This window comes from Eubalaena glacialis, chromosome 13 (genome assembly GCF_028564815.1).
Source record: "Eubalaena glacialis isolate mEubGla1 chromosome 13, mEubGla1.1.hap2.+ XY, whole genome shotgun sequence".
NCBI classification, from domain to species: domain Eukaryota; kingdom Metazoa; phylum Chordata; class Mammalia; order Artiodactyla; family Balaenidae; genus Eubalaena; species Eubalaena glacialis.
Genome location: NC_083728.1, coordinates 27,623,098 through 27,640,759, shown reverse-complemented (window position 1 = coordinate 27,640,759; position 17,662 = coordinate 27,623,098). Strand labels below are relative to the sequence as shown.

At 55.3% G+C, this 17,662-nt stretch overlaps 1 protein-coding gene across 1 annotated transcript; it reads left to right on the top strand.

Moving 5' to 3' along the window:
- The first annotated feature begins 2,557 nt into the window (after positions 1-2,557).
- Positions 2,558-14,925, top strand: MYLK2 (myosin light chain kinase 2). The gene is made up of 12 exons (XM_061210332.1): positions 2,558-2,609; positions 3,087-3,561; positions 4,571-4,872; positions 6,438-6,543; positions 7,110-7,203; positions 9,431-9,540; positions 9,622-9,763; positions 12,330-12,400; positions 12,522-12,650; positions 13,135-13,287; positions 13,446-13,578; positions 14,524-14,925. The coding sequence occupies exons 1-12, from the start codon at positions 2,558-2,560 to the stop codon at positions 14,602-14,604; spliced, it is 1,848 nt and encodes a 615-aa protein (XP_061066315.1). The 3' UTR covers positions 14,605-14,925.
- Positions 14,926-17,662: the final 2,737 nt, after the last annotated feature.

The following is a 17,662-nucleotide window of genomic DNA, read 5'->3' as shown; positions in this document are numbered from 1 at the left end:
CCAGTACCCAGCAGGCAGATGGGGTGAGACACAGGCTGGGAAATTTTAGGCAAGAAAGAAGAGTTTTGGGCTGTAAAGAAGCACATTTCTGGCCCAACTCTCTTCCTTGTGGAGTGACTTTTGGCAAGTTACTCTTTTGATTCTGCCGTCTTCATCTAGAAAATGGGATGAAATCTCCTCACAGAGTTATTATCAAGATGATGTTTTAATACAAGGTGGATAAAGCTAATAATAGCAGGCACTCAAAAAATGGGAGCTCCCGTCCTTTCAGAGAGCCTGGGTTCAGATCCCAGCTCAGTCCCTTACAAGCCCGATGGCCCTGGGTCAGTTACTTAACCTCTCTGAGCTTCAGTTTCCCCATCTGTAATCGTATCTATCTCATCCGGTTGTTCTGAAGATCACGTGAGTGAACCTACACAGGAGCACTTAGAGGCCCTGCACGTGTGGCGACTACTGTATAGGCGTTAGTATTTTTGCGTCCTATAAGAGGCAGGCTGTCAACTAGACGCTGAAGGAGAGAAATGGAAGAGAGGAGGGCCAGGTCAGAAGAGGAGGACACGCAGACACAAGGCAGCGAGACTGCGGAAGGGGCTCCCACTCTGGGTTTTGCTAGCCTTGGACAGACAGACCCAGCATTTGCTCACTTAAGAAAACATCACTCATTTTGAACAGTAATCTGTTCACATAGTTTGGGGTTCAAATAAAAAAGTAAAAGGGGGGCTTCCCTGGTGGCGCAGTGGTTAAGAATCTGCCTGCCAATGCAGGGGACACGGGTTCGTACCCCGGTCCGGGAAGATCCCACATGCCGTGGAACGGCTAGGCCGGTGAGCCACAACTACTGAGCCTGTGCGTCTGGAGCCTGCGCTCCGCAACAAGAGAGGCCGCGACAGTGAGAGGCCCGCGCACCGCGATGAAGAGTGGCCCCCGCTCGCCGCAACTGGAGAAAGCCCTCGCACAGAAACGAGGACCCAACGCAGCCAAAAATAAATAAATAAATAAATAAATTTATTTAAAAAAAAAAAAAAAGTAAAAGGGTATGCAGCGATATCTTTCTCCCACCTCTGGTCCCCAGTTTCGTATTCTGCCAAAGAAATCCTTATGTGTGTAAAGGGAAATTTTATATATTAGATATATTATGTTCTCTATTATAAATCTTAACCCTTTTTGCACAAATGATAGCATCTTCTACATGCTATTCTGCACCTTGCTTTTTCTCCTCCCACTTTGTAGGTTGCTTCATGTCAGTTCATTCACAGCTTCCTCCATATTTTTTACAGTTACACAATTTCCCATTGTTCAGTTGTGCTGCATTCTCAAGCCATTTCCCCACTCCTTCTCTCAACAGGGGGCAGGAGTTGATTTCTCCATTTGATAATTAGAGGAGCTGGACCATGGAGTGGGGTTGGAATGACTGGACGGGTCACCACAGTCAGGACCTGAACCCAGACATCCACTCCAGAGCTATTTCCAATGCACTCGGCTTGGGGCTAGTTCTCAAGTGCCCCACAGAGAAAGGCTCTGGGCAGTTAGCCCCTGGGTAATGGAAGGCCCTTTGGATCATACCTCTCTGCATCCCATCTCCACTTGAACACCTCGGGCTGGAGTGGCCCCTGCGTCACCATTGTGGTGGAGGATCCTAGGAAAAGACTCTCCACCAGCTAGCCCCCTCCTTCCAGGCGGGCCATTGAAAAGACCTGGATCAGCTCAGGGGAGGGGCGAGAGAGCCCTGACCATCTCTCACAGCCGCTTGGGGCAGCCTCCATCTCCCCAGGGGCCCAGGAAGAAGACATTTTCAAAAGAAAATGCTTTCAGGCCCATGGACGTGTTGAGCAAGTGCCCCTGAGACCATTTTTTACCCAAAGATGCTCCAAGCAGATCCAGAGGCCAGGGGCAGGGCTTGTGGACGCCGAGCTGAGCGCTAGGGTCAGGGTGATTACCCCTGGGCCTGTGTGGTTCTAACCAGGCTCCAGGGGACCCCAGGAGATGCAGGCAGAGCCAGAGCCTGGCCTGGGCATAGTCTTGTCCTTCAGCCCTGCCTGAGAGCCCCTCTTCTTCAAGCCCCCCCGCATCTCATCTAAGCCAGAGATACCAGGCAAGGCCTGGCTGCTCCCCCAGGGCCCCAGGTGCCCCCTCCCTCTTTCTCTTCCTGCTTGTTCCAACACCGCTCTCCCCCCAGTCAGTTCATGGGAAGAATGCCGTGTCCTCTGAACGGGGGCCAAGAGTGACAGGTGGTGGCAGTCTGAGCTGCATGGCCCCTGGTGTAAGAGATCCTCTCCTCCGCCCCCGCCTCCCTGCCTGCACCCCTGCCTCCGCCTCTGCCCACCCGGCCCAATCCCTTACAACTGCCCCAGGACTACTCCTGGGCAGCCGCTGCGAGACAGACAGACACCAGGTTGCCCCTCTCTGCTCCAGGTGCCTCTCTCCCCTCAGTCAGCTGGCCCTGGCCTCCTCTCAGCCAGACAGGAGGAGGAATCCTGCAGCCCGACACACCTTTCTCTTCTTTCTGCAGCTAGAAAGACTTGAGTTAGACAAGCAGAAGCACACGCCTCCCTACCTCATGGCGACAGAAAACGGAGCAGTGGAGCTGGGAATCCAGAGCCCATCAACAGGTGCCAAGCTGGGGCAGGAGACGGAGGGAGGAGCTTGGGAAGGGGTGTTTGAATCCAGAGTTGGGCCTGTTCCTCAGTGGGAATTCTGTGCCTGAGGCCTCCTTTATGGTGCATGGAGGACCAAGAAATCAGGGTTATCTCTGGTACAGTGGGGCTGGATCAAGGGCCAACATGAAGCCTTCCCCAGAGAGACTGGGAAAACATGAAGTCCCCATTGTTGGCGCCTGAGCACTCAGGGCAAGGGATGGCAGGGGCATCAAGGCCCACCAGGAGACCAGAGCCTCCCACACAGGGCCGCCGAGGTCCTGGCAGCCCATCTCTAGAGCCCATGGAGTGGCCCCAGAGGCTCAGTGGGACAAGCCCTTGCAAATTGTGGCCTGGGTGGGGACCTGGGCCTGGAGCTGGTCTCTGGCCAGCCTAGCTGGGGAAGGAGGCGTAGGAAGGTGGATCCTGACTGGTGTTTCACCTCCTTTGCAGACAAGGCACCTAAAGGTGCAGCAGGTGAAGGACCCCCAGCTGCAGAGAAAGACCCTGGTCCCCCAGACCCAGAGAAGGATCCTGATCCCCCAAACCCAGAGAAAGAAATTGGTCCCCCAGACCCAAAGGAAGAACCTCATCCACTCACCCTGAAGAAAGATGCTGAAGCCCCAGCCACAGAGAAAGGGGGTGGTACCTTGGCCCAACCCTCAACCAGCAACCAGGACCCCAAGGGAGAAGGACACCTGGGTGGGGGGCCTGCGGAGGGCAGTGCTGGGCAGCCGGCTGCCCTGCCCCAGGAGACCGCGACAGCCGAGGTCAGTGTCAAGAAGCCCGAGGCCAAGCAGGGGACCCCAGGCAGCCAGGACATCGGAGAACCCAAGCTGCAAAAGAAGGCAGCAGAGGGCCAAGCAGCAGCCAAGAGGGGCCCACCCGCCTTTCTGCACAGCCCCAGCTGCCCTGCTGCCATCTCGAGGTGAATGGCCCCTGGCCGGGAGCGGGGAGGGGTCCTGCAGTTCCTCTGTCTTGGGCACTGTCATCACATTCAGTGCTAGACCGGGTAGTTCTGATGTTCACCTCCCTCTGTCCTGGGCATCGGCCTGACCACTTTGTCTCCCTGCAGAAACCAGGGTTTTGTGATAGTTCACAGAAGCCTGGAATGTCAGGCAGGAGAGGTCCTCAAAGACCTCTTCTCCAGGCATCTGGAGTCCAGAGTTCCCCTTACCCCATGAACTTGGGTCTCACCAAGGGCAGGATTGAGATGTCAGGAGGAAAGGATAACCCGTCTGCTTAATACAATTATTGGTATAATATGGAAAGATGACTAATAACCAGACTGATAGATCATTACCAATACTCTTAGAACCATAATATAGCTCCAGTCTCATGGTGCAATCCGTTATCCTTACCTGAATGCCAGTCATATTAATGAGGTTATTAATGATGTATTTATCGTAAGCCACAATAATAACACTTACCATATCAGTTTGAATTATGTGGTAATATAAATTAATATCATTAATACATTATCAATTGCATCACCACAGTTTTATGAATCAAGAGCTACATAACCTTCCTAATTGTTGCCACATAATGATTAACCAAATCAACAATCCTGTTAACAGTTATTAATGATCTATCAGTGCATTGATACTCAAGATAACAACCACAGACATGGGAATTCCCTGGTGGTCCAGTGGTTAGGGCTCCGTGCGTCCACTGCAGGGGGCACAGATTAATCCCTGGTCAGGGAACTAAGATCTCGCATGCCATGTGGTGTGGCCAGGAAAAAAAAACCCATAGACATTTATGGTATTATTAACAACCCTTGATTTTGTATGAAGTGAATTCAGATGCATCACCCCACGCGTTTGGGGCAGGGGCGGGGTCATATTAGCTCCAGATTGCAGATGGGGCTCTGGGAGACCTGCCTGCTGGCGGGGCTGTGGCTGCTGAGGGCGTCACCTCTGTGTTCTCACTTCTAGCCCTGAGACGCCGCTGGCTGAGAAGCCCCCAGATGAGGCATCAGAACTCATCTTTGAAGGGGTGCCCGTGACCCCAGGCCCCACGGATTCTGAGCCAGCCAAGGTAGCAGAAGGAGAGAAGAACCTCCCAGAAGGCAGCCAGAAGGAAACAGAAGAGAAGGCTCCAGGCCAGGCTGGCCAGGCTGAGGTGCAAGGGGACACCTCGAGGGGGATCGAGTTCCAGGCTGTTCCCTCGGAGAGATCGGAGGTGGGACAGGCCCTCAGTCCCACAGCGAGGGAGGAGGACTGCTTCCAGATTTTGGGTAGGCCGGGGCTGCCCTGGGGCTGAGGTAAGAGGGAGCGGGCTCCCCATGTCTCCCCACTTAGAGGACTAAACCCCTCTGAGCCACCTCATCCAGCCTGATTCATCTAAGTGTCACCCAACCCCAAGAAGTATGAGTTCCTGGTCCCCTTTGAGAGATGGGGAAACGGGGGCTAAAAAAGGGGAAGTGGGGCACCCCAAACCCATAGCTAGAACGGGATATGAACCTGTCAGGACAGCCTGACTCCAGAGCTCACTTTTTACATTCTTCTACTTTGACTAAAATGGGGCTTTAAAAAAAAAATCAGGCACGTTATTAGAGCAACACCAATTCTCTGGACAGTGGGATTTGAAGTCAATCTGTAGAAGGGCTCAAGTACCAGGCTTTGGTAGTTAAACTGCATCCTGGGCGGGTGGGGAGGCTCCTGGGAGCCATAGAGGGTTCTTGAGCTGAAGAGCACAGGTGTGAGTGTGGGGAGGGGGTGGTGGTGGTGACCAAGGTAGCTGGGCACGGGAGATGGGGCAGGACTGTGGAATGGCCTTAAGTGACGACGGTTTATTCAGCGGGCAGCAGGGAGCCATTGAGCATGAGTGAGCTTGGCGAGCAGGTGAATAGGAAAAGGGCCTGGGCAGGAGTGCGGCAGGGCTGGGGGTGGGTTGAGATGGGGTCAGGAGAGCCCAGAGTGTCCTGACAACCCCCCTCCTCCAGGCTGAGGTGCCCTGGGAGACCCGCCAACCTGCCTGGTGAGCGGTGCAGTGCCACCCAGACAGGGTGGGAGGGCCTAGGCTGCTGGGTGGCAGCCAGGAGCCCTGCCTCCTCCCCTGAGCAGCGGCCCAGACCTCCGGACCTACTCCACCCTGCAATCACATCCTCGAGTGACGGACCTGAACAACCTCCAAGGGCCGCCTGATTTATCACCGGCTTCCCTGCGGCCTCTTGCTATTTATAAAGAGGTTTCCATTCCCCATGACTCAGCCTGTCTGTCCCCATGCTGTTCCCCATGCTGTCACTAGGTGGCAGCCTCTCCCTACCAACATCTCCATCCCTGGGCCGCCCCCCCCCCCCAACCCCCACGTCTGCTTCTGGGCCAGGTCCAGGTAGGACACCCATTCCACAAGTGGTGAGAGCTTGCGGTGTTATTAGAGGGGATGGTAGGCAGGTCCCATCCCGTACCGCAACAGACATAGTAACCCCTATCGGGCACTCCATTATAGATGCTTTTTTTTTTTTTTCTTTAATGGAAATGCAGACAGCTTGGGATGGAGTCTTCATACCTTATAATGTGGGAGGGTCCGAGAAGTCCAATCAGCCGTCTCCACTGTTGTGCCAGGAGAAGCTGAGCCCCCCTCTGACAGAGGCAGAGGCCTCCCAAGGAGGGTGTGTGTTGGTAGCAGAGCTGAAATTGGAAACTAGGCCCCTAGCCCCTATCCTGGAGCCAGCTGTCCCCCAGGTATCACTTGCTGAACTTCTCTGGATGGGGCCCAGGCCAGGCAGGAGGGTGTGGTGCCAGGGTGGGTCCTCAGCAGCCCTGGCACTGACTGTGATGGCTTTGCTCCGCTTCACAGATGATTGCCCGCCACCCCCGGCCCCATTCCCCCACCGCATCGTGGAGCTGAGGACTGGGAACATCAACCGTCAGTTCAGCCTGAACTCCAAGGAGGCACTGGGCGGGTGAGAGCTGGGGCCTCAAGCCCCTGGCCCACCAGCTGGAAAGCATCGCGCCCCCAGGCCTTACGTCTTCCCCATGAGAGGCCCAGACACCCCGACTGGACATAAGCCACATGGACAAAATTGGTTCCACATGGTCACACTTGTGTGCACCCTGTCACATGGCTGGTGTGTCACTGTCACTCACACAAACACACCATTGGTCATTCAGTGTCTCCCATAGGAAGCATATAGTATTTTCCTGTCTGACTCAGTTTCGGGCACCATACTGACCCCCTCAAGGCGATTCCTGCTTTGTTAAAAGTCCTGAAGGTGCCCTCCCCCAGGGCCCAGGGCCCCTCCCTGCCACAGTCTGTGAGCTGCACATCAGCGGCCATCCTTTGATGAGCCTACCCTTCCTGGGCCCGTGGTCTATGTGATTCAGCCATTGTCCCTGCAGTAGAGCTCATGGTTTCTGGAGGGAATCGGAGCTGGTTGGGATGTGCGCCCCCAACTCACAGGGAACAGAGCACACCCCCTCACCCCATGGCCCTTAGAACTCCCTCATTCCCAGCCTCTTCTCTATCCAGTGGCAAGTTTGGAGAAGTCTGTACCTGCACAGAGAAAGCCACAGGCCTCAAGTTAGCAGCCAAGGTCATCAAGAAACAGACACCCAAAGACAAGGTAGTGGGGGTCTGGCTGTGTGGGAGGGTGAGGGGATCCTTGGAGTGGGTGCCTCTCAACCCCCTCCACCCACACATCTGCACCAGGGGCCTGGTGTACGAAGCTTAATGCACTGAAGATATCACACAGATAGACAGACAGACAGACAGATAGCCCTGCCACAGGGGCCTGATGCCCCTGACCATAAACTTGACCCCGTGGTTAGTGAATTTATCCTGGGGACTTACCCCCTTCATGCCCTCTGTTTGGTTCAAGTCAATAAGTGCCGATGAGTCCAGGCCCTGTACTGGTGCTGGAGGTCCCAGAGGGAAGTCAGTTGGTCCCTGCCCTCAGAGAGCACCAGGGTAAACAGGCCTCGAGGGCTCTGCCTCTAACACCCAGCCCAGGCCTGCTTCAGAGCAGTGTTTGTTCAAGGAGTGAATGAATGGCTGAATGAATGAGGCAGAGGCTCACGTGGAGTGAGGGAGTTGGGTGTGTGAGGAGGTGATGGTGACCTAGCAGGCTGGCATGGTGAGAGCTGTAACTCAGGAAAGCTAGGGCGGGGGTGGGGGGGGTCACAAAGGAGGCTCCTGACTCATCCGTGGGTTCAGGGAAGCTTCTCCTGAATGAAAACTTTGAAAAAGGAGGAGCTTTTTCCAGTGGGGAAGGCAGGGGAGAGAGTTTCAAACAGAGAAGTCTGTGGAAAGAAAGGCCTGAGGGCCAGAAACGGCAGGTACCTGCTGGGAACGCTTGAGTCAAGGTCAAGGCCAGGTACCTGCTGGGAACGCTTGAGTCAAGATCAAGGCCGGGGGAGCAGAGACAACAGCACCTGCAGAGGCCTGGAGAAGCAGGAGAAGCAGCTCCGGAGGAAGTGCTGCAGCCCTGAATGCCTCACCGTGGCTCTGAGCACATTTGAACAGCATGGATTTTCTATGTGACTCTGTCTTTCTCTGTCGCTTCCACTTGACGGGCCCTGGATCCATGTTATTGACTGCTGGATCCAAGGCCTCTATCATGGACCTGGCTCAGCATAGATGCTCAAGACATATGTACTGTGTAAATTAATTGGAGTCAGCTGTTGATTAATTAATTATTGGGCACCTTTTCTGTGCTGTTCAATGTGCCAGGTGCTAGGAAAATGGTAGTAAACAAGTCCTGACATGCTAGAGAGGAGGGACAGACAGCTAAAACCAAACTAAAACAAAAAGCAGGGTGTCAGGAACTGAGAAGTGTTAGGAAGAAAAGTAAAGCCAGGTAGGAACAGGGTCGATGGGGGCCGTTCAGATAGGATCAAGTGAGGTTAGGCCTCTCCGAGGAAGTGGCATGGAAGGTGAGATATCAACCAAGGAATGGAATAACAGGAAAAATGGAGCAGTCCAGGTAGTGATCCAATGCTCTGGGGGCATAGTTCTGGGGAGAGACCTGATCTGTAGCATTTGCCAATTTCCCTGGTGTAAATATTCCTACCATTGTTGATTTCCCGCTACAGATGTGACCACTGGTTTGCAAACTTTCTGAAAGTGACAAATAATGGCAGCTGAGACTAGGAAGGCAGTGATGGGGGAGGTGAGAAATTATTGGGTTTGTAATCTAGCTTAAGGGTAGAGTCAAAGGATTTACTGATGGGTTGGATGAAGGGTGTGAGGAAGTAAGAATAAGACAGGAATCTGGGAAAGCTCCTAACTTTTTGTCCTGCACACCCAAGTGAAGAGTGACGGCCTTTTGCTGATGGGCAAGCTGGGGGCAACTCAATTGTGGGGAAGGGGTGGTATCAAGAGTTTAATTTTGGACATGAGAGATTTGAGATGCCTGTTAGTCAGACATTCAAGGGGAGGGAAGGTAGGCAGTTAGAGAGATTGGTGTCTGGAGTTTAAAGGAGCACTCGGAGGTGGAGATACGGTTTTGGAAATCAATCACATTTGGATGGAAGTTCAAGGCATGGGACTTGAGGAGAACGCCCGGGGGGAGAGTATAGAGCGGGGAGTGCTGAGCAGGAAGGATGGAGCCCACAATTCAGCCAGGGGGAGGAGAAGAACCAGCAAAGGAAAGGTGTCCCAGCAGGAGTGACTGTGTGGTGAGGATACAGGCTTGAGGGTGGGGAGAGGTGGGAGGCGAGGAGACCAGCGAGGAGGAGGTGGGCAGTGGTCCAGGCAAGGCCCAACAGGTCTGGTCAAGGGTGAAGGTGTGGAGGGTGGAGGGCAGGGAGTAATGATGCTCGGACAGTACCCCTGACTTCCCTGGTCCCCAGGAAATGGTGATGCTTGAGATCGAGGTTATGAACCAGCTGAACCACCGCAACCTGATCCAGCTCTATGCAGCCATTGAGACCTCGCATGAGATCGTCCTCTTCATGGAGTAGTGAGTGCCATCATTGGGGTGGGGCCTGGGGAGGGGGCAGCGGGCCCGGAAGCAAGCCTGCAGAGGGGTCTGTGCACACAGCATCGAGGGCGGCGAGCTCTTCGAGAGGATTGTAGACGAGGACTACCATCTGACTGAGGTGGACACCATGGTGTTTGTCCGGCAGATCTGCGACGGGGTCCTCTTCATGCACAAGATGAGGGTTCTGCACCTGGACCTCAAGGTACCGCGGTGGGGGCTCCCGGGAGGGGCGGGAGCGGCATGCAACCACCTGAGACCAGTGTCGCAGCCAGCCATCCCTCCGTCCCCCAACCCCTCCTCCTCCTCCATCCAGCCTTCATCTGTAGATTCAAAAAGGGTTGATTGAGCACTTAGTAAGTACCAGGAGCCAGGGGACACATCAAAGAGCAAAAAAAACTTGGTCTCAGCTCTCAGGAGCTCCTAGTCTGGTACTAAGTACTTGTTGAAAGGGTCTCTTGCCCCACACTCAGTGTCTCACACGTGAAACTTGCTGATAAGTGTTGCAGAAACGCCTGCCTCAGTGCAGGCCTCTGATAGGCACTGCGAATGTTTGTTCATTTATTCCACAAATATTTGTTGAGGGCCTACTAGATGCCAGGCAGTGTTCTAGGTGGTGGAGATCCAGTGGTGAACAAAATAGATAAAAACACCTGCCCTCATGGAGCTTACGTTCTAGAAGGGGAGTCAGAAAAAGACATCAGTAAGTATAGTGTCAGTGCAGCAATATGCACGTGGCAGGCGCTAACAAAATGTGTAGTGAAAGATTATGTCTCTCTTCTGACCTTGCTTATTAGTACCCTGCATGTAGCAGGTCAGGGAGAGCAAATAGATTTTACGCACCCCACCACCTCTGATCAGCTGGCAGTGGCTGTCTGGAGCTGAGAGACATGGCCGTGGCGTGGAGTGGGCAGGAGCCCCATGAGTAACCCATGAGTAGCCCCATCCTTATGGCAGGTGTTTATGTTTGTGGGATCAGTGGCAAGGCTAGTGGAGAAGATGAAATCTGAACACTGATGTGGGTTAGCAAAGTGGATGGTCCTTTCATTCATTCACTTGGTAAATACGTGCCAAGTACCCGCTCCTGTGCTACTGTGCACAGTGCTGGGCATGGGCATTACCATCAGGATGATGAGGACACGCCCCTGTCCCACGGAACCTACAGGCCAGTGGGGGAAACAGACATTCATACAGTAATAACCCAATGAATAGATCATTTTAAACCATTAAAAGTGTTATGAAAAAGTACGTGAGAGTAATGGGGAAACATACAAGGTGTAACTGGAGAAGCAGGCAAGGGCTGGAGCATTCGAGGTCCAAAGCAGGAGATGCTCCCGCTGCTGTGGGCTAACACCTCCACCGCGCTTACTAGGGGTCAGAGCTGCTCAGGGTGTGTTCAGAGTGTGTGACAGCCCATTGGGTCAGGTGTGCTGTTATCATCCCCACTGACAAGCGAGGAAGCGAGGAGGGTAAAGAGATGAGTTTCAGTGGGGCCACCGTGGCAGCAGGGCATTTAGGAGGCGGTCATAATAAGCCAGGAGAGAGATGATGGGGCTGGAACCAGTGGCAGTGGGGGAGGGATGGGAAGTGGTCAGATGATGGATGCATTCTGAAAATAGAGCCAGCCGGGTTTCTGATGGTTTGGATGGGGGAGGGCAGAGGGAAAGGAAGGAGTGTGGGTGACTCCTGAGTTTCTGGACAGAGTGGGTGCCTGCGTGGTGGCCTCGGAGCCTGCCCTTCTCCCGTGAAAGCCATTTTCTTTGGGGTAGGGCAGGGTCTCCAATTAAAATGCAGTGTCCTGGGAAGAAGGTGAACCTTAAGTCTCTGTATCCTAAAGTGTTTTTTTCAGGAAAGCAGTAAGTTTTTCATCAATAAAGGGTTTCACGTCAAGTAACTTGGGTGAACCACAGCCTGAAGGCACTTCCCAGGGCTCTGGCTGCAGGGCTTTTCAGGAAGTCCCCTGTCCTCCAAAAGGAGGTCTGAATCTGTCTCATTTCCCCTACCGATTGTATCCTGGGGCCTTTCTTTCCTTTCCCTGTTTCGGTGGAGCACTGGGTTGGGCTGTTGAAGTCGCTAGCATCCTGCTCTGAATGAGGACAGCAGTGTGAAAGGACCTTCAGAAAGCCTATCATTTGGGGCCTCAAATCAGATGCACACAAAGCCCAGACGAAGAACAGAACCCCATTAAACGAGGTGGAGGCCCCAGGGAAGTGGAGGACTTCTGCCCATCACAGGGGTCAGGGGCAACTCCCTCCCAGCCGTGTGTAGCCATGCGGCTGGGGCTTCCAGTGTTTCAGGAGGTGCTGAAAATCAGGGTTTTTGTGCAAAATCTGCCTTTTAACCATTGTTAACCACTTACAACGTTTCTGCCCTGCAACCTCAGATTAGTCCTCTGTCCTTGTGTTACATGAAGAGGAAATGGAGGCCCAGAGTGGGAGGGACTAGCCTTGCATGTGACTCACATGTTCGCCTGTGCTTGGGGCACAGGATTTCTGGGAGCCTTGGCTGAGTATCTGCTGGGTGCTTTGTTAGACGCTGAGGGTGGGGAGCAAGGAGGCCTGGAGAAAGTGGTTCCTGCCCTGGAAGAGCCCCTCTCGGGCCTCAGGATCCTCCTCTGTGCCTGGAGCCCGCAGGTCTGAAGGTCTCTGATGCGCTGTCCACTCTGGCAGCCTGGGCCTCTAGTCCCGGGAACCTGGGACTTGGATGGACCTGGGCGGGGAGGGAGGGTGAGCCAGGTCAGAGGTCAATCCAGGCCACCCCCTTCTCTTCAGCCAGAGAACATCCTGTGCGTCAACACCACGGGCCATTTGGTGAAGATCATTGACTTCGGCCTGGCACGGAGGTACCACCTGGGTGGGTGGCATGGTGGGGCCAGCCTTGAGGTGGGCAGGGCCGGGGGAAGGTTGGAGGGTGTCTGGGAATGGCCTGGGAGTTGTGCTCTGAGCTCTTGGCCTCACCTCCAGGTATAACCCCAACAAGAAGCTGAAAGTGAATTTTGGGACCCCAGAATTCCTGTCACCTGAGGTGGTGAATTACGACCAAATCTCCGATAAGACAGACATGTGGAGCCTGGGGGTCATCACCTACATGCTGTGAGTCCTGAGGGTGCCTTTTGTTTATGGGGTTGGGGCACATGGGTGGGCAGCTGAGGCCTAGATTGCTTCCACCTCCCCACTCCCTCAGTCAGGGGTTTGTGGGGCGTTGGGCATGCTAGGGCGAACCAGGAAAGGGAACTTTGTACCCATTTTATAGATGGAGAAACCAAGGCCCCCAGAGGCATAGTGTCCCAGCCCAGGGCTCTGGGCAGCAGAGCTTTGATGACCCAGTGCACTCATCATTCCTCTTCTTCACTCTAACCCTGGGAAGCTGGGATGATTATGCCCATTTTACAGATGAGAAGAGTGAGGCTTAGAGAGGGGAAGTGACTTGCCCAAGGTCATCCAGCCAGATTCAAACCCAGGTCTGTCCCATTTGAGAGGCTGGGGGTCTTTTCAGCGCATGGTGCTGCTTCCTAGGCTCTGTCCCCATCCCTGACCCAATCTCACCTCCCTGCTCCCTGCCAACCCCTCCCTCTAGGCTGAGTGGCCTCTCCCCCTTCCTGGGAGACGATGACACCGAGACCCTGAACAACGTTCTATCGGGCAACTGGTACTTTGATGAGGAGACCTTTGAGGCTGTGTCAGACGAGGCCAAAGACTTTGTCTCCAACCTCATCGTCAAGGACCAGAGGTGAGGCTCACCCCAGGACACGAACCCCGTGTGTGCAAGCCCAGTGTGTGTGTGTGTGTGTGTGTGTGCCAGCTGGGCGGGAACTGGGCTGGGAGGCCAGTGGGGTGGTGCCTCCCTGGTCTGCCACCCACCCTCACCGTGCTGCCCCCTCCCCACAGGGCCCGGATGAACGCTGCCCAGTGCCTCGCCCACCCATGGCTCAACAATCTGGCAGAGAAAGCCAAGCGCTGTAACCGACGCCTCAAGTCCCAGATCTTGCTTAAGAAATACCTCATGAAGAGGCGCTGGAAGGTACCACAGAACTGAGGGTGGGGAGGAAGGGGGGGATACAGGGCAGGAAGAGTCCTGGCCCCACTAGCCCTGTGTCAGCCAGTTTGGTCTGGAAAACAGAATTGGCTTTTCTCTCCTTGTCCTGGGCTGGCTACTGCCCTGGGTAGTGGCCCTCCACCCACCCATCTCCACCGTAGGGAGGGGTGTCCATTTGTGGCTCGGGCTCAGGAAAAGGTCTCTGACCCCATCACAGGCTTCCTCCCCTCATTTCCCAAATATTTCTTGAGCATCCACTACCTCTAGGCACTGGGGATACAGCAGTGGACAAAGAGACAAGGATTTCAGTCTTTGTGGACTTACTTTTGGTAGAGGATGAAGAGTTACTAAAAGGAGTTAAGGAAGGGCTCTAGAAAAAAACAAGGATGGTCAGGAGTTCTGGGGAGAGGCTGCACTTCTTAGTAGGGTGGCCAGGGAGGGCGCACTGAGAAGGAACATGTGAACAAAAACCTGAAGGAGGTGAGGGCTGAGCCAGGCTGGTATGGGGGGAGGAGTGTGCCAGGCAGAGGGAACAGCTGGTGCAAAGGCCCTGAGGCAGAAGCATGGTGGTCAAGTGTGAGGAACAGGTAGGAGGCCAGCACGGCTGGAGTGGAAGAAGCAAGGGGTAAGGGAGATGTCCAAGAGGATCGGGAGGCAGGGCGTGGAGGGACTCGGCCATGATGAGGGGTTTTTACTTGGAGCGAAATAGGAACCACTGTACTGCCTTGAGCAGAGCGGTACTCAGGTTGAATGAGGGAGGGAGTCCTGGAGGCTGCAGTGTCATGGCACCCCCTGCGGCCATTTTGGGCACTGCGCCCTCCCTGGCATGGAGCCCTCCTGGAATGAAGGGGACCTTGGGAGACACTCAGCTGTCCTACAGCTTTCCCCCTGCCCTGCTGCTGACTGGGACCCCTCTCCCTCATCCCTCAGAAAAACTTCATTGCTGTCAGTGCTGCCAACCGCTTCAAGAAGATCAGCAGCTCAGGGGCACTGATGGCTCTGGGGGTCTGAGCCCCAGGAGCAGCTGAGGCCTGGACGCAGCCACACAGTGGCCGGGGCTGAGGCCACACAGCCCAGAAGGCCGGAGCAGACGGGCCAGATCGCCGGGGCTGACTGGCCAGGACAAGGTTGCACCAGGCTGGGAGGCTCGGGGCTCCCATGCCCCCGTGCAGTGACTGCTTCCCCGACGTGAGCTGCCTCGGATATGGCCTGACTCCATCCTGCTAATGCCTCCCCAGACAGGGCTCCGGCCCATCAGCCACAGCCCAGATGCCACGGGCCCTGCTGAGACGCCACCCGGCTCACCTTCTTGGAACTGCTGCTCTGGTGACCCCTGCTTGGCCTCACCTGGGGCATCCCTGGCCTGGGCTTGCTCCTAGCTAGAGCAGGAGGGCTGGGGGTCCTGGCACATGGGGTTTCTGCAGTTGGGGGTGGGAGGTCCTTGGTGGGGCAGGAAGGCAGACGGAGATTCCTAAGGCGCAGCTGCCAGGGGAGACAGAGCAGGCTTTGTGAAGGAGGTCCTCCATGCCCCCACCCGCCTCCCCACTCCCAACAGATAAGGCCTGACACACCATCTGGTCTGGCCCGGCCCCCGCCCACCTTCCTTGCGACCACCAACACACAGGAACTCTGTGTGAGAGAGAGGACACCCAGCCGGGACCTGGTGGAGGGGGAGGGGAGAGGCCTGGAGGACAGGGGAGACCACCCCCGAGCTTGCCTGAAGGCCAAGCCGGCCCAACCCAGCCACTCCGGCCCCCATTCCAAGGGTCACCCGCGGCCTCGGATGATGGCGTCAGCAGGCCCAGGAGGAGTGGGAAGGCCGTTGGCAGCCCCCAACCTGCTCTCAGCTTGTGCCTTGTAAATAAATGTACAGGTTGGAAGTGGCCTCCTTTCACAGTGTGTGTGTGCCCGGGTGAGGTCTCAGCTGGCCACCGTTCACGGAACACTGCTGCGGGCCCAGCACTTTAGCAGCACTCTGTGCGTGATGTGGTGGTTATCAGTGCAGCCTCAGGAGCCAGACTACCCGGTGTGTGATCTAGGCAAGTGGCTGCCCCCTTTGTGCCTCAGTTTGCTCATCCGTAAGAGGGAGGGCACAGCACCAGCCAACATTTAGGGGTGACATTACTGTGTGTCAGACTCTATTTAAGTGCTTGTATGTCTATTAACTCATTTATGAGGTCATGAGGTAGTTATTATTATTATTCCTCTTTTACGGAGGGGGAAACTGAGGCTTAGAGAGGGGAAGGAACTTGAAGGTTCTTCAACAAGTCAGAAGCTGGGGCTTGAACTGGACTCTTCTACCTCCCATAGCAAGGCTCTGCCCGCAAGCCCACTCTGCTTCTCACCGAACAAGGTGTAAGCAGAAAGCAGAGTCTCCGGGTGGAGCCAGAGGTTTGGGCCTGCAGTGGCGGGGGTCCTCCAGGAGGCCTGGGGGAGACAGCTGTTCTCTGGTCCCTCCCATGGGCCCCAGCCCGCCTCACCCCAGGCCTGCAAAGCAGGGGAGGGGCTCCATCTGCTGGAGGGGGCAGCCCAGAGGGCAAGAGAGCTTAACCCCAGTAGGGTGCAGCCTTTCTGGCTGTGAGGACAGCTGACTCAGAAGTGGGACTGGCTTAAGGGGGGCAGCTGGTCTGCCTGCTGGGGGCTTATTGGTTCCAGCAGGAATGGCAGTAACAGCAGCTCACGTGCACTGAGTGCTTGCAGGATGCAGCCCTGGCCCAGCTCTGTGTGTTCACGTGACTCTGCTTCCAGTGACCCTGCACGGTGGGCAGTTGTGTTATGTCCATTTCTCCGATGGGGCAGCCAAGCCTCAGGGAGGCTAAGCCATTTGCTCAGGGTCACACAGGTAGTCAATGGCAGAGCCAGGATTTGTACCCAGACAGTCTGGGCCCAGAGCCCCTGCTCTTAACCACCACACTATCTGCCTCTGAGAAATCTTGGACGGAGACCTTGACCGTTCATCCTTCCACCCCCTGCTTCCATGAATATTGGCCTGGAGGGCAAGGCCAGTTCCTCAACCCCACCCCTGCCTTGTTCCAGCAGATGGGTGCGGAGTCCCCCTACAGCAGGTGCCACATGGGGCAGGGTATGGGGGACTTTGGAATCTGAGCCTGCTGGGGCTTGCACTGGGGGCTTGGGGTCCTGGGGAGCCTGGCTTAGGCTCTTGGTGGGAGATGTGCTTATGGGCAAGGCCTCTAAGGCTGTTGATCCCTGCCTGCCTGTCCGCCCGCCACCTGCTAGCTGGGCCAGGCCTGTGGTTTCCTCTGAGTTCTCTCAGCCTTGCTGGCCCCCGCCCAGGCTGAGCCTCGGCCACACAGCGTGATGATGAGGGATGAGTCACCGCCATAGTGGAGGGGTAAGGAAATGAGGTCCAGCCAGCACAGAGATCCAGGGCCTGGATCCAGCTAGGGAAACCGAGGCCAAAATGAGAAGTCTCCTCAGCAGAGACAGCAACAGCTGGGACTAGAACCCAGGACTCCCGACTCCCAGCGCAGGCCTCAATTTCCTCCTCTATAAAATGCAATTGACAACGTCAGCTCCACTGTCTTCTATAAAATGCAAATGACAGCCTCAGCTCCACTGTCCTCTGCCACTCTGAGGGCCATTGTGACAATCCAGAGATGGGATAGGGTGCTCATTTATCCTATTTCACAGGTGAGGAAACAGGTTCAGAGAGGGAAAGTGAGCTGCCCAAGGCCACACAGCAAATTAACATGTCCTGGGAAGGAAGCCCACCCAGAACCATGGAACAGGGCTGACCACTGCCTCTGTCCCTATCTGCTCCTGGGAGCACATCTTAGAAAGCTCTTTTTGATTCATCAGTTGCCTCCTTTGGGCCTCCCCTAGTCCCTGGAAGTAAAGGATATGGACTCAACAATATGGATGGGAAATGATGGGAATTCAGAGAGAATTTGCTCCCCCAGGGCCACAGAGCACACCAAGGAGAAAGCTGGTGTGGCAGCCCCTGGGGTGGGACTGAGTCTCAGTCTTTCTGTAGGCTGGGGCCCAGCCCCATGACCTGCACTAGCACTCCCATTCCCAGCAGCCTCGGAGCCACCCGAGAGAGGGAGTG